The following is an 18,836-nucleotide window of genomic DNA, read 5'->3' as shown; positions in this document are numbered from 1 at the left end:
ATCTTGCAGCGAGACGATTCGTAAAATCGGTATAACAGCTCGTAAAATCGGTGGAACAATTGATTTGACGAATATTCTCGCTGCAAAATGAAATTCTCTACCTGGTAGGTAGTGCAAGTTGGTCTTTGGCTAAGGAAGGAAAGCAGTAAACGGCGATCTTGTCAGCTGTGAACTGGTCTTCGTTTACGTCTACTCAAATTGTCCAGTTGATTCGAGCGTTTGAAGATTATTGTTTGCTAGCTAATTTGTGATATTTGTGTGCCTGATTTACTCTATTTTAATTGGTTTATTTTAGTTTGGTGATTATTATAATATAAACATGAGTGAACTAAGTCGTTCAAGTGCAATTAGAAAAGCACTGGAGGAGTCTGGGAGTGATGAAAGTGAAGAAGACATTGGCAATGTAGAAGATTTGCCTGATGATTTATCATTAGATAACTTTTCTTCTGAAAGTGGGGAAGAATATTACCCTAATTTAGATACCCACGACTATAGTGACGCGTCAAGTAGTGATGTCGACAATCCAAACGTGCTAACCCTACCAGGCACATCTAGACCTAATGACCCACCACAACAGACTCTTCCAGAGTCTTTTTACCTGTGACTGTTTTATTATTCATTGGAGTTTCTATTATTATATATCGTTGTGCTTGTAATGAAATTTGGCACATTTTGTATATCTTGGAATTTAATTTCAGGTAATGTAGTGCTTGTGATCAATCTCAAAAATTGGAATATCTTTTGATTTTTTAAAAAAATATGACTTACCATCCATTATACTTTTACTGGATACTTGTAAGTAAAACATCCTACTATTATCTTATTTTCTAATTCTTCCTGAACAAATTGATATATAATAATTATGCCATATGTAGTTACAAATTTGTATTCATTAGAATTATTTTAATGTATCTGCACGCTGCCTTACAAATGCTTAGCACTTAAGAGTGAACCGATCAGCACTTGGAGGGTTAACTGTTTAAAATTTAATTGCATACATGTTTCTTCGCTGACAATGCCTTCCTTCACCAGTGAAAAATTTTGATTAATGAGTTGTTATTGGAAAAATATAATAGAATTTCAAACCTTGTATACTCTAGCAAAGCATCTTTACCTGATCAAAATATCACTGAAATAAATAAATTCAAAAGAATGAGGAAAATTTGTAAAAATAATAATCTAAACAAAATCACCTGGCTAAATTAACAATGAATCACTGTCTCTATTACCAGCTCCCAAACATATTATTGAACTTTCAATGCAGTTCTCCACTACATCTGCATTTTCCCATGCCTTACGTATTACTCTTTGTGTACTGCACACAACTTTCCTGGCACTGACATTCGCCACAGCTTCGGCTAATAGGTTTTCTTTCCACCTCGGTACAGTAAACCACTTATTTTTGGTTGCTACATAACCCTTAATGAGCCCAAATTTTCTCTATTGCACTGAAATAGCAATGATAAGGTGGAAGTCAAATAACTTTATGTCCATGACATCTTGCAATTTCCGTCCTCAACATACACTGGAAATTGTGGCCTGTTTTCTTTCACAAGCTGCAACAGTTCACCTTTCTTCATGTCGTCCCACACAAGAAAGTTGTGCCTTCTTAACCACTCAGCAAGAATAGACTTCTTTGCTGCCATCGTCAGAGCTTTGTCCTGAATTATGGAATGGTAGGGGGGTAGCGTCCATTATTATCGTACAATTTTCAGACAGGTTATTCAGTCATGTATATTCAAACCAGTTCTGAAAATTAACACTATTCATCTCTTCGTGGTACCTCAGTAAATATAAACAGTTAGGTACAAATCCATTTGCGGTACCGGCATGTAACAATAATTCTTCCCTCCTTTCCAATGGGCAGTGCCACTGTACCTTCCACAGAATCATCTGTCCAGCCTTTTCCTACGGTATGGTTTGCATTGATCCACGTTTCATCTAGCCACACAATCAAATCAAAATATTCATTCATATCATTCCTTAAAAAACCGGCAGCGTCGCATCACAATATCACTTCTCTTCATTAATATTCACCAGCCTTTTAATTTCTTGTAACGTAATCCCAATTTCTTTACCACAACATTCAGTGAAGTCTTGGTTCCCTTAAATAGTTTGCTTTCCCTCAGAGACTCACTTAGTTTCGCAAGAGTAGGGTGGTATATTCTGTGGGAGTAGTCATAAATATGCCGACGAATGGCATCTTTCTGGAAACTGTCCAAGTGCGTCACTGGTTTGGCCCTATTCCTTATCTTACCCAGCATTTCAAACTTAGAGGATCCAGGAGATTGTTCCTCAGCATGGTATTTCTCCTTTCCAACTGCCACTGCTGTGTATTTACTTACTTTGGTAGCGTCGGCAGTTCTCTGTACGGCTTGTGCTAAAGAAAGCAAATGTAGCACCGTTCTCTTTTGCTTTCTGAAAGTACTCGTGCACGTTGGACATAATTTCACGTGCCCAGCTTCTAAAGGGCGTGCCTTGCTCCACATCTCTCTACTTCTTTCCATTTGTCTTTTCCGAACTACACTGCAACACGGTAAACACAACGAACTAAGTACACTAACCAATACATGGATGTAAATATAACTACAGCTGTTTTTATACTCTGAACAATTAAACCTATATTGTTCTAACTTACGCTATGCTGAACTGTAAACTATGCTATACTCTACTATACTAGTACTGTACTATACACTAATTACTGAAGGAAAATCCAAAAAATTGCAAACCGTACCGAAAGCCATACTTGCTGAGCAAGATAGGTTAACCATGTGGTGAATGTAAATATTAGAGTTGGCAACTAGGTTTTGAGATCGTGCTCTGCTGATATAAATTGATATGAATGGCAGCTTGTGATTGGTTGGATGTCTATGTTTCAGCGCATAAACACCAGACAGAACCAAAATATGCCAAAACATCAATTCAGAAGTAAATCAGTGTGGCGTATAAGTACGAATCAGTGTTAAATGTGAAGCATGCGTTTCCTTAATTATATGGAACATGTTAAAATGTTGCTCAAGGGTAAATGCAGCTACAATTGGCAAGACAATCAGGCAGCTCTGAGGATGACATTGGATGAAATATTGTTGAGTATTTTTAACATAAGCAAACCTGAAATCTTAGGCACTAATACAAAATGCTTCAGACAACTACACTCAACCTCAGTTGACAACTATACTCATTTACAACAAAAAGTGAATCAATGTGCAGGCTGCTACACAGTATCTTCATATGCTGGTATGTGCCCCATTTGTGTTTAATGCTTGCCTGTGTGAAAGTACCACAAGGGGGCATACATGACCCTTCCTTATTCACAGATGCAAGACATTGAATAAGGCCTTAGTAGCAGTGTGAGCCACAGAGCTACGATAAGTTAACGCACAGCATGCCCCAACAGAACATTCAACAAGCCTTTGACCAGCAAGATGGGTTTACGAGCGGCCACATCGTCGTACTAAGAGCGGCAGGTTAGACATTTTGGCGCACTGGTCCCCACTTGATGAACCGTTCTGACTGTACGTGTCAATACTGGATGCAGTAGGAACATGAGTTTACAGACTCATGCCCAGAAGGTTCGGGCTGATCCTGGAAAACCATCACCAGGGAAGATCATTTCATCACACGATAGATTGTAAGCATTCCATGGGCATCACTGCGCACCATTCAGAGACATGTCACGGTAGCTGAGGATATGCCTGTACACCACCAGTACCATACCTAGGCAACTAGAAGGGTGGGATCTGTTGTTGTGGTGTCCATTACAACCTGAGCATCGATGAGCATGTCTGAACATCGGCCAGGAATGGCCAGCATGGCAGCTTGCAGATTGGAGACAAGTGGTGTTCAGTGACAAATCACATTTCTGTCTGGATATAGATGACCGCAGAATTTGAGTCTGGAAATGTCCTGGCCAGTGCAGTGATCCATGCCTTCATTGTACAGCAGCACACCGCCCAATGAGAGGAGTCATGATGTCGATGGCATTTCCTACGATTCCCATTCCCCACTGGTAGTGACTGAAGAATCCTGATGGTGCAGAGATACATCTGTATATTTTGCGACTGTGTGCTTCTCTTCTTGGTGCAATTCAATAACCACATTTTACAGCAGGATATTACCTGGCCTCACACAGCATGGGTATCTCTAGCCTGCCTTCATCTCAACAGGCTTCCTTGGCCATCAAAATCTCCAGATATCTCACCCATTGGTAACTATGGCAGTTTTGATGATGATGATGATGATGCTTGTTGTTTAAAGGGGCCTAACATCGAGGTCATCGGCTCTTAATGGTACGAAATGAAACGAAATGGAATGACAAATGTACAAAATCCTCCACTGACCAGAATTCAAAACATGAGGACGAAAATTAAATGGATGGATACGAATTTAAAACGATCAGTGGAACCGACCCACAGTGCCCCACATGCACAGAAGCTGGCGTAGAACAACAGTATCACTGACCGCGGGACTGCTTCTATAGGACAATAATGAATCCATGATGCTTGTACTTGGAAGGAGTCCAAAATCCAAGTCAGCAGCCCCTCATAAAGGTACTTATCACTAGAAAAATAGAACCATAGTATTTGTCATGTTGCGGTGCTAATTAAAAGTAGCGCAGATTCACGGTATTCCACACATTATGGTACTACTCACAGGTAATGAAATTCGCACATGTATTACAGACCTACGTTTTCGCAAAATGAGGTGCCATTTACAGGCATCGCAAACCTATGGTGTTCATCACATAAGGTTACTAACCACAGGGACTCGTACTATCCCGTGGTTTTCCTCATATAGTGGGTGCTAATCATAGGCAAGCCAGAACCATGGGTTCCATCATCCCATGGTGTCCCTCATATAGTGCTACTAATCACAGGCACTGTAAAAGCCGTCGCGCTCTCGTTTGCTACTTATCACATACATATTTGGTACCTAACACAGTGGTACGGCGCGCAAGTAAAAGCGACCTATGGTGTCTCCGCGTGGTGGTACTAATCACAAGTAGTTTCATGGTTCTAATATAATCATCCCTTGGTCGCCCCTTTCAGTCATCTCGTACGACAGGCAGGGTATACCGTGGGTGTATTCTTCGTCTGCGACCCCCACCCACAGGGAGTTGTGCGTTTGGTCCGCGAGAGGTATTTTATTTCCCTCAAGCCGCCGGCAAGCCGGTTAGGACCCCCCCTATCCAGCACCTGGGATGCACCACGTGGGAGTATCACCTCTCCCCCTGCTACACCACCGTAGCAGGTTCGTGGACTATGGCAGTTTTGGAGGGTCAGTTGCACTAGCTGTGGCAGGATCTTCCTCAGGAGATTAGTCAACGTCTGTATGCCTCCATGCCTGACCATATCGCCACCTGTCTCCGTGGTATGAGTGGTCCAACATCCTACACGTGTTTGTTGACATGCAATCAATGGTTAATGTAGTACAACCATTCTTTTCCTTTCTGCCTTCATTCCTTCCTTTCTTTATAAAGGGAGAGTCCCGCAAGGGTTGCTGTTCTTGTAAGCCACGTGTCGGTAAGTGAGAGTGTGATCACCCCCACGCCGTTCCCCATTCCCATACGCCCGTAGAAAACTCATCAACTTCAATGAATGGATAATAAGACTGGAAAACAATAAAACTTATCTCTATTACAGGAAGTAGAAAATGCTCTCCCTCAGCTTGCAGACAAGTGTTGTAGAGTGTGATGATATTCAGGTTCACTGTCTGCACTTCAGCCTCATGAATCTTAAGAAATTTTAGGTGCAAATTCCATTTAAAAGTCTACAGCATGAGAAAATCCACTGTTCGACTCTTAATTCAGAAACCATTGAACATACTAAACCAATCAATTACTCCTGTTTAAGAAGCAAACATGTTGTACATTGTATGGAAGTTTATTGCAGACTAGCTAGGATTGTGACATATTGCCAGACTAAGCATGGTAGGGTGGACATTTTGGCACAATGTTCCTCACTTTAAGAACCAATCTATGATAAACACTATTCCCGCCTTGTCAATACTTCACATTTTATTACATTATCTCCCGTACATGTTTCGAGAGCTCAAATGCACCGTTCCTCAGTGGTACAAAACATCAACAAAAATCCTTGGACTTGATATTATAATCTATGTCTTAATTCTACCCTGTACTCTTCACTGTACAAGTTAAACATCCCCTGTAACAATAATAAAGTCTTATCTAACTATCTCTCATTTTCCAAATTTGTTCAAGCTTGAGGTCACTGGCACATTTGTACAACACTGTCATCAATAAGATAAATTATACATAATATTTTGAAAACATGTAAACATCCCTTTTCTGTGTCTAAACTGTTCGATCATTTACCCCTACTATGTCATTCAGTAAAAACTTACAAAATAAAAAATAAATAAAAAAACCCTATTAAATCAGTTACTATATGCTAAAATGTTGAAAGGCTGTCTACTCTATTCTTGAGAAACATCTTTCCTTATATCCTGTTCCTTATTTTACACTGCTAAGGTTGTAAGATCTTTCATATAAAACGCGAATTTCTCTTATTAATCATGTGCGACCATGTGAGCCATAACTGTCAAGTTCTTCCCGATCCAGTTTCAGCTGGTATCCAAAATTTGTCAAATTTAAAACAAAATTTCATTTGTCTAAACCAAAACAAATATGTCCTTGCTCCAGTACTTGCTTCTGTTGACCTTAACTTAAGGTCTTTTTTTTGCTAGTTGCTTTACGTCGCACCGACACAGATAGGTCTTATGGCGACTTAAGGTCTAGGGATGTTTAACTTGTACAATGAATTTTGTTTTAATTTGGCAAATTTTGGATACCAGCTGAAACTGGAGCGAGAAGAACTTGACGGTTATGGCCCGAATGGTCACACGTAATAGGAGAAAATCCGGTTTTATATGGAAGACCTTACAACCTTGGCAGTGTAAAATAAGGAACAGGATATAAGGAAAGGAGAAGTTTTTCCAAGAATAGAGCAGACAGCCTTTCAACATTTTAGCATATAGAGACTGATTTATTAGTTTTTTTTTCCAATTTCAAATTTTTAAAGGTTTTTATTAAATGACATAACAGGGATAAATGAACAGTTTAGACACAGAAAAGGGATGTTTACATGTTTTCAAAATATTATGTATAATTTATCTTATTGATGACAGTGTTGTACAAATGTGTCAGTGACCTCAAGGTTGAACAAATTTGGAAAATGAGAGTTAGAGTTAGATAAGATTTTATTATTGTTACTGAGGATGTTTAAAGTGTACAATGAACAGTACAGGGTACAATTAAGACAACAGATTATAATAGCAAATCCAAAGATTTTTGTTGATGTTTTGTACCACTGAGGAAGGGAGCAGTTGAGCTCTCGAAACATGTACGGAAGGTAATATAATAAAATGTGAAGTATTTACAAGGCGGAAAGTGTTTTTCATGGATTTAATATAAGTCAATAGGTCAAAATTGAACCATCATGGTTAAAATAATCAACTTGAAGAACAATTCTGACTACACTATGCAACGATACTGGATGCAGTAGGAACATGAGGGTACACACTGAATGTGGGAATGTACAAAGAAGACTTGTAGTATAAAAAACAAATGAGTTTTACTGACTAGACACCTTTGCCAAGTTCTCGAACTGGCACTATCGGCAGCCCTGAAGATTGTTTTCCATGGTTTCCTACTTTCACACCTGGCAAATGCTAGGGCTGTACCTTAATTAAGGCCACAGATGCTTCCTCTCCACTCCTAGCCCTTTCCTATCCCATCGTCGCAGCAAGATCTGTGTGTCACTGCGATGTAAAGCAAAATTGTAAAATAAAAAAGTTCTTGAAGAAACTTCACGTTGACTAGTTGATACTCATGAGCTCATATGCCACTGGTAGTGTGTTTCCCTTTAAAACTGCAATGAGAGGGAGCAGCAGATGTATTTCCATTGCCTGATCACACTTAATGCATCATCCACTCACCCAGATATGGCACAAGGAACAACCAGCAACTCGTCTGAGGCTTGTACTGTGCTACCGTGTTCTGTGCCTGTACCCATTTACGCGCCCCTGCAATGGCTCCTACTTCATATCATCATCATCATCATCATCATCATCATCATCATCATCATCATCATCATCATCATATTCCCGGGTGTGGTGTACAAGTGCTCACCACTTCTTCCTGTCAAAGTATGGTTTTGTTCCTCTATCTCCTCCTGCTGACGTCTGATTTCACTGTGTATGTCTATCGATTTCTTGGCCTTCCTACTGGCCTCTCCTCTTTCACTTCTTGGTCAAAGTAGTTCTGTGCTGTTCTCGTTCTGTCCATCCTCATAACATGTCCAAACCATTATAGCCTGTGTCTTCCTAAAAGCTCAGTAGCAGGTTTATTGTTGCCAGCCTCCATCCTATTTGCTTCATTTCTAATCTTGTCCTTCCTGGTCTTATGGTTCATTGTTCTATTGAATTTCATTTCTGTTTACTGAATTTTACTATTAGCCTTGTTATGTAGGGTACATGTTTTGAGTCCATAGATGAGAAATGGAATGATGTAGGTATGAAACATGGTTAATTTTGCTTTCTGGGACATTTAATCATCCGAGAGCAGATTTCTCGCTTGAAAATAATAAACAGTAAAATGGCTTTCATAGTGCACTTTTTGTTTTCTTTACAAATTAGTGTATTTGGAATGTTTAGAGTTGATGCCAGTCTGTGAGGTCATTCATATTAGAGCTGTTTCGCTCAATCAAAATTTGGAAGAAAAAAAAAAAAAAGTATCTTTTGCCATTATGTGTAAAACAGGTACTTCATTAATCCTCATACTTGGTGTTTAATGACCAACAACTTTTGTGAAGGATTTCTGTTATTTCTGAATGAACAAATATATTTAATTCTACAGCTGTAAATTTTTCAATGGCTCATTAGTAATTTTGTGGCCAGACAAGACAAGACAGTGTCTTATCGGTGTTCAAAAATGTAAAAAAAAAAAATATTGGGAATTCTCTTTAATGAAGTGAATTTAGATGCTGTGCCTTCTTTGTGGTCAAAATCAAAGCACAGACAAATTTTCCACCAATGTGAAATAATAATAATAATAATAATAATAATAATAATAATAATAATAATAATAATAATACCCATGTGGGGATTTACCGGTTACCTCCATCGGGCGCGTCCCATTGGAATTGGGGAAGCTCGCTGGCTCTGCCGCCAGCAGAGTCAGAGGGTAGTAGGAAAATAAAATACCACCGTGAAAAAAAAAAAAACTGGTCCCTTGCCAGGGTTACGGCGAAGACTGGTAAATGACCAGAAGCCAGAAAACATCTTGAGGCAACCTCTAGGGCTAACAACCCTAGTTGTAAAAGGATGGGTACCCGTCCAAAGCAAAGTCAAGTCAAAAAGCATGATGGCACAACATTTCAAGAAACATACCCCAGGGGGTAAATCTTCGGATAAATCCCTCATCGTGAACGCCACGGCGCACGAGTCTCGTTCGGATTCTTGGGGAGACTCGACACCATGCAAGAGACGAGTCGGAGCGTCTCGGTGTACCTCGAAGAGTCAAAAACTCAGGCCAAAATCTAAAACCTTTCTAGCAACTTTCAACATAAATTCACTTACGCAAACTAGCAAGCTGAAAACTCTCACCAAAGCTTTTCACGAAAATCAGATATCCATAATGGCCCTACAGGAAACAAGGTACCCAGATGAAGAGATTTTTGAATCCGAAGGCTACCGATTTTTCAAGAGCAAAGCGCAAAGAGGAATCCTCAATGGAGCTGTGATGCTTGGAACCGCATTAGCTGTTAGAACCAAGATCCTTAAATCGGTTGCAAATTTCGAGCCTGTGAATGACATTGTCTATACTCACAATTAAATGCGTGAACAAAACCTACGCCCTAGTTAACGCACATGCTCCTACAAACGATAAGAACAAGTCTGATCCAGACGAAGTCGATAATTTCTGGGACCTACTGGATGAAAAATTAAACAAAATCCCCAAACACCATGTCAAGCTTTTTATGGGCGACTTCAATGCCCAACTAGGTCGTGAACAGAAGTACAAGAAAGTTATAGGAAATTACCCTGCTCACAAAAGAACCAATCCCAACGGCAAAAGACTGGTGTCCAGAAAGCAAATGACTTGGCGTTCTCCCGTCCAAGCTCTCGGAGAGTTCCAAATTGATCATGTTGCCATCTCCAGGAGAAACAGCCCTGAGATTACGAATGTCAAGGTATAGAAAGGCATCAATGTGGCCTCAGATCATTATATGTCTCTTATCAAATTCAAACCAATTCCCGCAAACACAAGGAAGACAACCAAACAGATCACACGCTTCGACAATGATAAACTTCGGCAAAGGGTCGAGGAGTTCCAGGAGAAGGCTAGACCAAATGACTGTGACTTTAACAACGCCAAAAGTCTCCTTGTTGAGGCCGCCAAAGACGTTGCAGAAATCAACAGAAGCAAAAAGCATGCCTGGTGGAATGGTGCCTGCGAATCAGTCCTCCAAGAAAGACTCAATGCGTGGAAACAGTACTACTCTACGAAATCAGAAAATGATTGGGAAACCTACAAAACCCAACATGCCCAAGCAGCTAGGGTGTTCAGAACTGAGAAACGTAAATACGAAAAATCTCTCATTGAAAAGATAGAACAAAAATTCAGGAAGAATGAAAGCAGAGAGTACTACAGAACCTTCAAAGGCAAACTCACTGGCTATAAACCACCATCTCTATGCTTTGAGCGAAAGGACGGCACACTGGCGACGTCAAATGAAGAAAATTGCAGCATTCTGGCAGATTACTTCAAGAATTTACTTAATTCCTCTAAACCGCAAAGCGCCATTGAGACTAAGGAACCCTTACTCAGGTACCCACATTCCAGACCACCAGACAGAGATGAAATCAAGCACCACATTGCCCGTCTCAAAAATAACAAAGCGCCGGGGGAAGACTCAGTAGTAGCAGAACTATGGAAATATGCCCCAGAGGAATCACTTGATATCCTGCAAAAGCAAATAGAAGAAATTTGGAACAAGGAGACCCTACCCGAAGATTGGAAAAAAGCTTTGATCCATCCATTACACAAAAAAGGCAGCATGAAGAACATCAACAACTACAGGGGAATATCTTTGCTACCCATGACTTACAAAATTCTATCACTTGCCATCCTGGAGCGTTTGGAAGCACAAGTCGAACATCAAATAGGTGAATACCAAGGAGGGTTCAGAAAAGGGCGCTCAACAGCTGAACAGATCCAAAATCTCAAAACGATCATCCGATATTGTACACTAAGGTCCAAGCAGTATGTGTCTGTCTTTGTGGACTTTAAGAAAGCGTATGACTCCATTGACTAGGAAGTCCTGCTAAACATCTTAAATGAATTTGGAGTTGATTTGAAACTGCTGGCATTAATTAGAGCCACCCTGACCGATACAAAATCCAAGGTGAAGTTCCACGGATGTCTCTCGCATTCCTTTGACATCTAAACAGGAGTCCGACAAGGTGATGGGCTATCCCTGATACTCTTCAACTGTGTTCTTGAAAAGATCATCAGAACCTGGCGGGTGAGATTACAGGAAACCAACTACAGTCCATTGAGAGTAGGAACCAAATCCAAGGGGCTCGCAACAGACTGCTTAGCATTTGCCGATGATATTGCTGTTCTCTCAAACGACATGGAAACCGCTAGAGCTCAAGTTGAAATTTTAAAGAAAATTGCCGAACAAACTGGTTTGCAGATATCGTTTGAGAAAACAGAAGTAATGACTAACATCAAAGAGGCTCCACCAAAACTCCATACAAAATACGGGGACATCACCCGAGTAGACAAGATTCAAATACCTGGGTGAGATCATCATGAAAAGTGGACTGGACAAAGAAGCACTTCAGGAGCGAGTACGCAAACTGGAAATAGCCTACCAAACATCCCGCACAATCTACAACAAAAAATGCCTTTCCCAAAACACCAAGACAAGTCACTATGAAACAGTTCTGAAGCCAGTAGTTCTATATGCAGCCAAAACCCTGTCTCTAAATGCCAACAAAGGACTCCTTGAAGAACTGGAGAAAAGAGAACGCAAAATTGTGAGAGGAATCTTGGGATCAAAGTACAGAAATGGAATCCATCAAAAGAGATCCAACAAGGAAGTCTACAGCAAAATAGAGAAAATTACCGACACAATCAGAAAAAGACGGGCATGATTTTATGGTCATCTGAAAAGAATGGACGGAAGAAAGTTAACTAAAGAAATCTTTCACTTTTTTGATTCAATCCCCAAAACCACAATTCCCTGGTTTAGAAATACCAAAGAAGACCTGCAAATGCTACATCTCAGCTGAAGACGCCCTTAACAGAGATCTCTTCCGCAAGAAAATATTAACGAACGGGCTAAACCGAGACGAGCAACCAAAGAGAAGACACGGTGCCCCTTGGACAGAGGAGCGTAAGCAGGCCCACTCACAAAGAATGAGGGAAATTTGGGTTCTAAAGAAGGCCAAGTTCAGTGTCAAATGCAACAAGACTTAACGTGGTCCTTGATGGCCCCAGCGAATTATAATAATAATAATAATAATAATAATAATAATAATAATAATAATAATAATAATAATAATAATAATAATAATATTGTTATTGGTTTTATGTGTCACTAACTACTTTTATGGTTTTCAGACATGCCTAGGTGCTGGAAAATTTGTCCTGCAAGAATTATTTCACATGGCAGAAATCAAGATCACTTTTGAGTCTTTCATTTGCTACTACTATATGAAAAACAGAAGGACCTAACACAAGAATAGTGCAAATCTTAGGAAAATGTAAACAGTGGGAATAAAAATGAGAATTTACAAAGAAGGTTCATGGTATACAAAATAAATCTACAAGTTTTACTAACCAAATGCTCCCTCGCCAAGTTCCTGAAGAAACTTCACGTTGGCTAGTTGATATTCACGAGCTCGTACGCCACTGGTAGTGCGCTCACCTTTAGAACTGCAATGAGCAGGAAGCAGCAGATGCATTTCCATTACCTGAGATCCCTTCCCAGTGCTCTTGCTGGGAGAAGAACTTCGAGAAGTCTTCAATACACATATCTGTATAAAGTAACAAAAAGTTTAAAATAATTTAGGCATACACTAGTTATAGTCTATTACATAATAATGAGATTGAGGATCTGACACACATTCATGCACGCACACATACACACAATCTTTGACTTTTACATCTCTCAAAGTTTCATCTCCATGCTTCTGTAAATGAGCTAATTGTTCCGAAAGTTACAACGGCCAGAAGTATGGTTTTACATATGAGATGAAATGAGACAAGGCCAGAATTTCAAACAGCAGGGCTCAATTTAAGATAGAATGAGCTGGAATATGTTCCGGTACCTCTATGGAGCGATTTTTTTTTAAACAGTTAAAAACATTTATTTAACACGTTGACTGCCAGCCAGGACAAATAGCAAGAAATGTCCCGGTGGCCAAAGCTTTTTTTCTACTATACATGTAGTAAATAAGCATTAAAACAAACTTCAAAGTGATATTTCACTTAAGTGTTCAATGTACGTACGAAATACAATAACATTTCTCAGCACCCCGAGGTACCGCCGTGGCTCCACAGAAAAGTTCACTGCATGGTTTTGCCTAGACGGCCAGAGCGGTACAGTCTAGCGGTACCAGAAGCTTGCATCGCTTGATAATACACATTGTATATAACAGAGCGAGCCACGATTTGTTTACTAGCGCTTACGACTACAATCGCAAGGCACTCATTCTTTTACAGTAGGGTGTGTGTGAAATACTTGCGAGATATTTCTAAGTTATTTTACCAGTGAACGGAGAGGTTAGTTATAAAAATTAAACCGTTTTCTTTCCGAACTCGGAAGATAATGACGCTAGCCCTTCAGTATGAGATCTCTGGTAAGTAGTGTCCATGTCAAACTGGTCTATTACATTTTGCAACACAAAAAACTCTTCACCAAATTCAATTTGAAGGATATTTATTTCCTATTTACTCCTTGCCAAATGCTCAACGGTAATGTAAAATTTTGCTATGTTGTCGATGAATGTTGTCAATTAGGAAAATGCAAATACTCTCATTTTTACGCTATATTTATTGCGATAACCGTAGAAATCAGCTCAGGTATGGGTGCAACAATTTGGAAGAAATCAGTGTAACCTATTGATTTGGTACCGGTAATCATAAGCTTGGGGTGAAAATGGGAAATCACAGAAATCCATAACCAGGTTTCCCGACAGTAGTATTCAAGTCCACGATCTCCAAAATCTTGAGTTTGCAAGTTAGCTAACCCGGCATACCTAAGCGCATGGCTAAACTGACTGGACAAATACTCACATATTGCCAATGAAAGGAGGTTGGATTAATAAAAAATAAAGACTATATTTTGGAAACCAAGCACGCCAGGATTTGCTCCGAGGCCATAGCGGTACGCTAGCATAGCGAATTCAACAGCTCAGCTGTCCGTCGGCCCGGCAGAGAAAGTCAAATAGCAACACCTGTCAGCGGTACTTTGTACCGCCGTGGCCTCGTGAGACACTCACTCAGCGGTACAATGTACCACTCTGGCAGCCAACGTGTTAATCATGTTTCTCTGTTGTTGGTGAGTGGGCCTCGCCTACTACTTATTACACTTTACGTAAAAGAACCATTCACAGGTCTTAACGATTGATTATGACGCGAGGCTAGGGAATTTTGCTGGGCATTACTAGGGGATACCGTGAAATGTGACTACTTCACTAGTGGGTGGTAGTGCGACTCATAGTGTAAATACATAGGTGAAGCATTGCACAACTGAATTTCTGTTGGATCATACAAGCCAATCAATGGTCTGGCAATACAGAAGTGTGGCAAATATTAAACCTTTAAGTAGGATATTATATGTGATAAAACAAAACACAATTTCTAATGTTAAAAAAAAAAAAAAATTAATGATATGAAGCTAAAAGATATGTGTTATACAGGGTGGCACAAAAGTCACTACACACTTTAATTAAGTTCAACATGATACATAATACATGCCTAACAACAAATTGCAGTACACATAACTCCTTTTTATATTCAAACTGTCTCCCTTCTTCATCAATACACCGTTTAAGTCTATATCTTTTTTCCTTTGCAATTTGCTTTACGTCGCACTGAGATACAAGTCTTATGGCAACTATGGGATAGAAAAGGCGTAGGAGTAGAAAGGAAATGGCCGTGGCCTTAATTAAGGTTGCTATCTGGAACACTCTGACACACATGAACATACAGCTGAATGATGATGTCCAGATCACGGAAGGTTTTCTCAATGTAACCAGTCAGTTCTACAAGATTTTGGGACCGGGCGAGTTGGCCGTGCGCGTAGAGGCGCGCGGCTGTGAGCTTGCATCCGGGAGATAGTAGGTTCGAATCCCACTATCGGCAGCCCTGAAAATGGTTTTCCGTGGTTTCCCATTTTCACACCAGGCAAACGCTGGGGCTGTACCTTAATTAAGGCCACGGCCGCTTCCTTCCAACTCCTAGGCCTTTCCTATCCCATCGTCGCCATAAGACCTATCTGTGTCGGTGCGACGTAAAGCCCCTAACAAAAAAAAAAGATTTTGGGATTTCTTTCCATAGACTTTGTCTTTAACAATACCCGAAAGGAAGAAATCCATTGGGGTAATATTGGGGGATCGTGGTGGTAATTCAACTGCAGCATGACATTCAAGCACCCTTCCTTTGAAAACGTTATAAAGGTACGTTCTACAAGCTAATGCATAATGTGCAGGAGCTCAATCATGCTGGAAGTAGAGTTGATAGAAGTTATCCATATGCACGATTCCTGGTGTAACCACTTCAAGTAGAGCTAAGTACTTGCCTCCAGTGACAGTTCCCTCAAAGTACAACCGAATTACACCATGTGCCGATATTTCGGCCCGCCCACAGATTTACACCGGGTTGATTTAGTGGTTGCTCCAAAACCACATGCTGGTTTTCCGTGTACCAATATATAGTTATGTCGATTTATATGTCCCGACAACTTGAATGTGGCCTTATGAGACCACAAAATGTTCATAAATTTTGATCAACTCAAGCATAATTTCACAAAATTGTAGCCCCCTGTCTGGATAAACTTCCATCAACCCATGTATCAAGCCTGGAAAGTACAGTTTCAAGTTCTGGGAACTCTGCCGCTAATCGTCTTGTGGACTTCTCTGGACTAATCGTAAAATCCAAAAGGATATCGAGTTCATTATCGTCAGTTCGAGGTGCATCCAAAACAAAACCTTCAGTTTCAAATTGATGAATTACATTGTAAACAGCTTACGTGTTGGTGGATGTGACTCGAAATGTTCTTTCCATTCCCTCAGTACATCACTTCCACCACTTCGGTAAGCAGTCCTCAAAGAGAAAATTCTCTCTTCTTTTGTTAACATAGTCTTGACAACACAACACAAATAACATCACTATTACTATGGTTACGATTCATTTGTAAACCCTATGTGTTATTTCCCGTTTCTTACTAACCATTCCGTACGTAGTACCAAACTAGATATTCCTGAGTGTGTAGTGACTTTGAGCATATATTATGTTTCGTGTTGAACTTCAGTGAAATGTGCAGTGACTTTCATGCCACCCGGTACATAATATAAAATTATTATTATACTAATTTACGGCCATTTGAGACCATGTTAAGTAAAATTACTGGAAGCCTTCTTTGCAGACCAAAGTCCTTGCATTCTTTCTCTGGTAGCCTGTCTTCTTTCCAATGTCCATCCCCTATTAATTTTCTGTTCGTCATGGAAGCCTCTGAAGCTGTCGAGCACTGATCTATATTTTGTTCGGTTTACGATGTCTTCCAGATTTATTCCAGACTGTTCAAGATCCTTTCTTAACTCCCTTAACCGCTTGTTGGAAACTTTAGGTCTACTGTCAAGTGTTTTAAAAACCTGTTTTAGCAGCCTCTTCTCATCCATTCTAAACAGATGTCAATAAAATTTGAGTCTTCTTTTCTTCGTTGACTAACAATATTTCACTTTCTTGGTATAATTCTACTCTTCCTTGCATCCAAAATTTTTGGATCCATTATCTTGCGGAGGATCTTTTGGCTCAAATTTCTCGGCTTTAGTCCCAACATTCCTGTCATTCAGAGGCATTCACTACCACACAGCCACTTTTTTTTGTATTGTAGTGTTTTAGTTTATGTCGTTCTGAGATGGCTTTCCTGTTGTATAAAGCATGTGTCCTATGAAAAGCAGTGGTCGTCTTCTCTCGCTTGGTGTAGTTGGCTTCCCTCTTGCTAGTTTTCAGGTGTATGATTTCTCCGAGGTACTTGAAGCTATCCACCCTTTCTATATTACCATGCTCTGTGTTCAAATGATGAGGGGCTGTTTTGATGTTTGTCATATAAATATATATTTTTTAAAAGGAAATTTGGAGTCCTGCTTTATCTGCTTCCTGCTTTAGTACAATTATCTGCTCTGTAGCTGAGTTGGTGTTTCTAGGCAGGATTGTGAGGTCATCTGCGAACGCAAGGCAGTTGATCTTGATGCCATTTTTTGATCCTCCAATACGGTATATATATGGTGGAGCAGTCCTTCCTTGTACAGTTCTTTTTGCCATTGATGGATGATCTTCTCCAAAACACAGTTGAAGAGAACTGGAGATAGCCCACCACCTTGTATGACCCATGTTTTGATTTTAAACACCTTCAAGTGCTCCCCCAGGAATTTTACTTTTGAACGAGTTGCTGTGTTAATGTCTGTTTAATAATTTCAGTTCTTTTGGGGTCTACTACAAATTCTACCAGTATGTCGAACAACACTTCCCTATCAACCAAATCATATGTTTTTCTTTTTGAAGTCTACAAAGACCACTATCAAATATTTTAAGATGTAGTTTTCCAGAACTCTGTTCAGGTTCCAGATCTGCTCCACACATTATCTTCCTTTTCTGAAGCCCACTTGATATTCTCCACGCCGCTGATCTATTTGCTCCACTAGCTTTGTATGCAGTGTTTTGGTTAGTGCCTCATAAGTAATGGGAACAATGGAAATGCCACAATAGTTATTAGGATCCATTCTATCACCTTTCCTATATAAAGAATGAATAAGAGCAGTTTTCCAACCAACAGAGATTATTTCAGATTCCCAGATGTTTTCCATTTCTTGGCTTAAAGTTTTAATTGTGATACCTTCACATTTTTGCATCTCTGCTGTGACCAAGTCCTCACTTGTGGCTTTGTTATTCTTCAGCTCTGCAACTATTTTACATAGTTCTTTTTCATCTGGTGGGGCTGAATTTTCGTTCCTTTGTTCTGGATGTTTTACTAGGCCATTTATCCTTGGGCTCTTCACAACTTAGCAGTTTTCAAAGTATCTGGCCAAGATCTCACAATTTTCATGCTTGTTCACTGCCAGTTTTCCATCTTCCATCTGAAGCAAGCTTGATGCCTGATGCCCATTTAAGTGATGCTTGGCAGTCTTGCAGAAGGTTCTAATATTGTTAATCTTAAATTCTGTCTCAATGCTGTGGATCTCCTTTGAAATTTGGTTTCTTTTGGGTTGCCGGAGTGTCATATTATAATAAATAAAAATATAGGTGTAGATCTCAAATTTTTTAAAAATATTTTCAAAATAAAAACAATAATATTGAAATAGATATTTTGGAACAATCGCATAATATTATTTAATATTAAATAATACTATTAGCTTATAGGGATTTTATTAGTGGACATGTGAAAATGATAGGTATATTTAATACATATCCAATTACTGAAAACTAACAGATAAAAATATTTCAAAGTAGAAGGAATATTTTAATGCCCACCAAAAATATATATTTTTAGTACATTCCTAAAATATATTACCTTGTAAAA

At 39.6% G+C, this 18,836-nt stretch overlaps 1 protein-coding gene across 3 annotated transcripts in view; it reads right to left on the bottom strand.

Annotated features, from left to right (window-relative positions):
• The window catches only part of LOC136864314 (tyrosine-protein kinase transmembrane receptor Ror), a 245,381-nt gene that overhangs the window by 94,611 nt on the left and 131,934 nt on the right, over nucleotides 1-18,836 (bottom strand). For all 3 annotated transcript variants that reach the window (XM_067141132.2, XM_067141130.2, XM_067141131.2), the window contains one exon: nucleotides 12,873-13,068. In XM_067141132.2, coding sequence (XP_066997233.2) covers nucleotides 12,873-13,068 — 196 coding nt within the window. The remainder of the gene's footprint in view (nucleotides 1-12,872; nucleotides 13,069-18,836) is intronic.

This window comes from Anabrus simplex, chromosome 2 (assembly GCF_040414725.1).
Source record: "Anabrus simplex isolate iqAnaSimp1 chromosome 2, ASM4041472v1, whole genome shotgun sequence".
Classification (NCBI taxonomy): domain Eukaryota; kingdom Metazoa; phylum Arthropoda; class Insecta; order Orthoptera; family Tettigoniidae; genus Anabrus; species Anabrus simplex.
The sequence above is the reverse complement of the archived record's forward strand: the minus strand, read 5'-3'. Positions and strand labels throughout refer to the sequence as shown.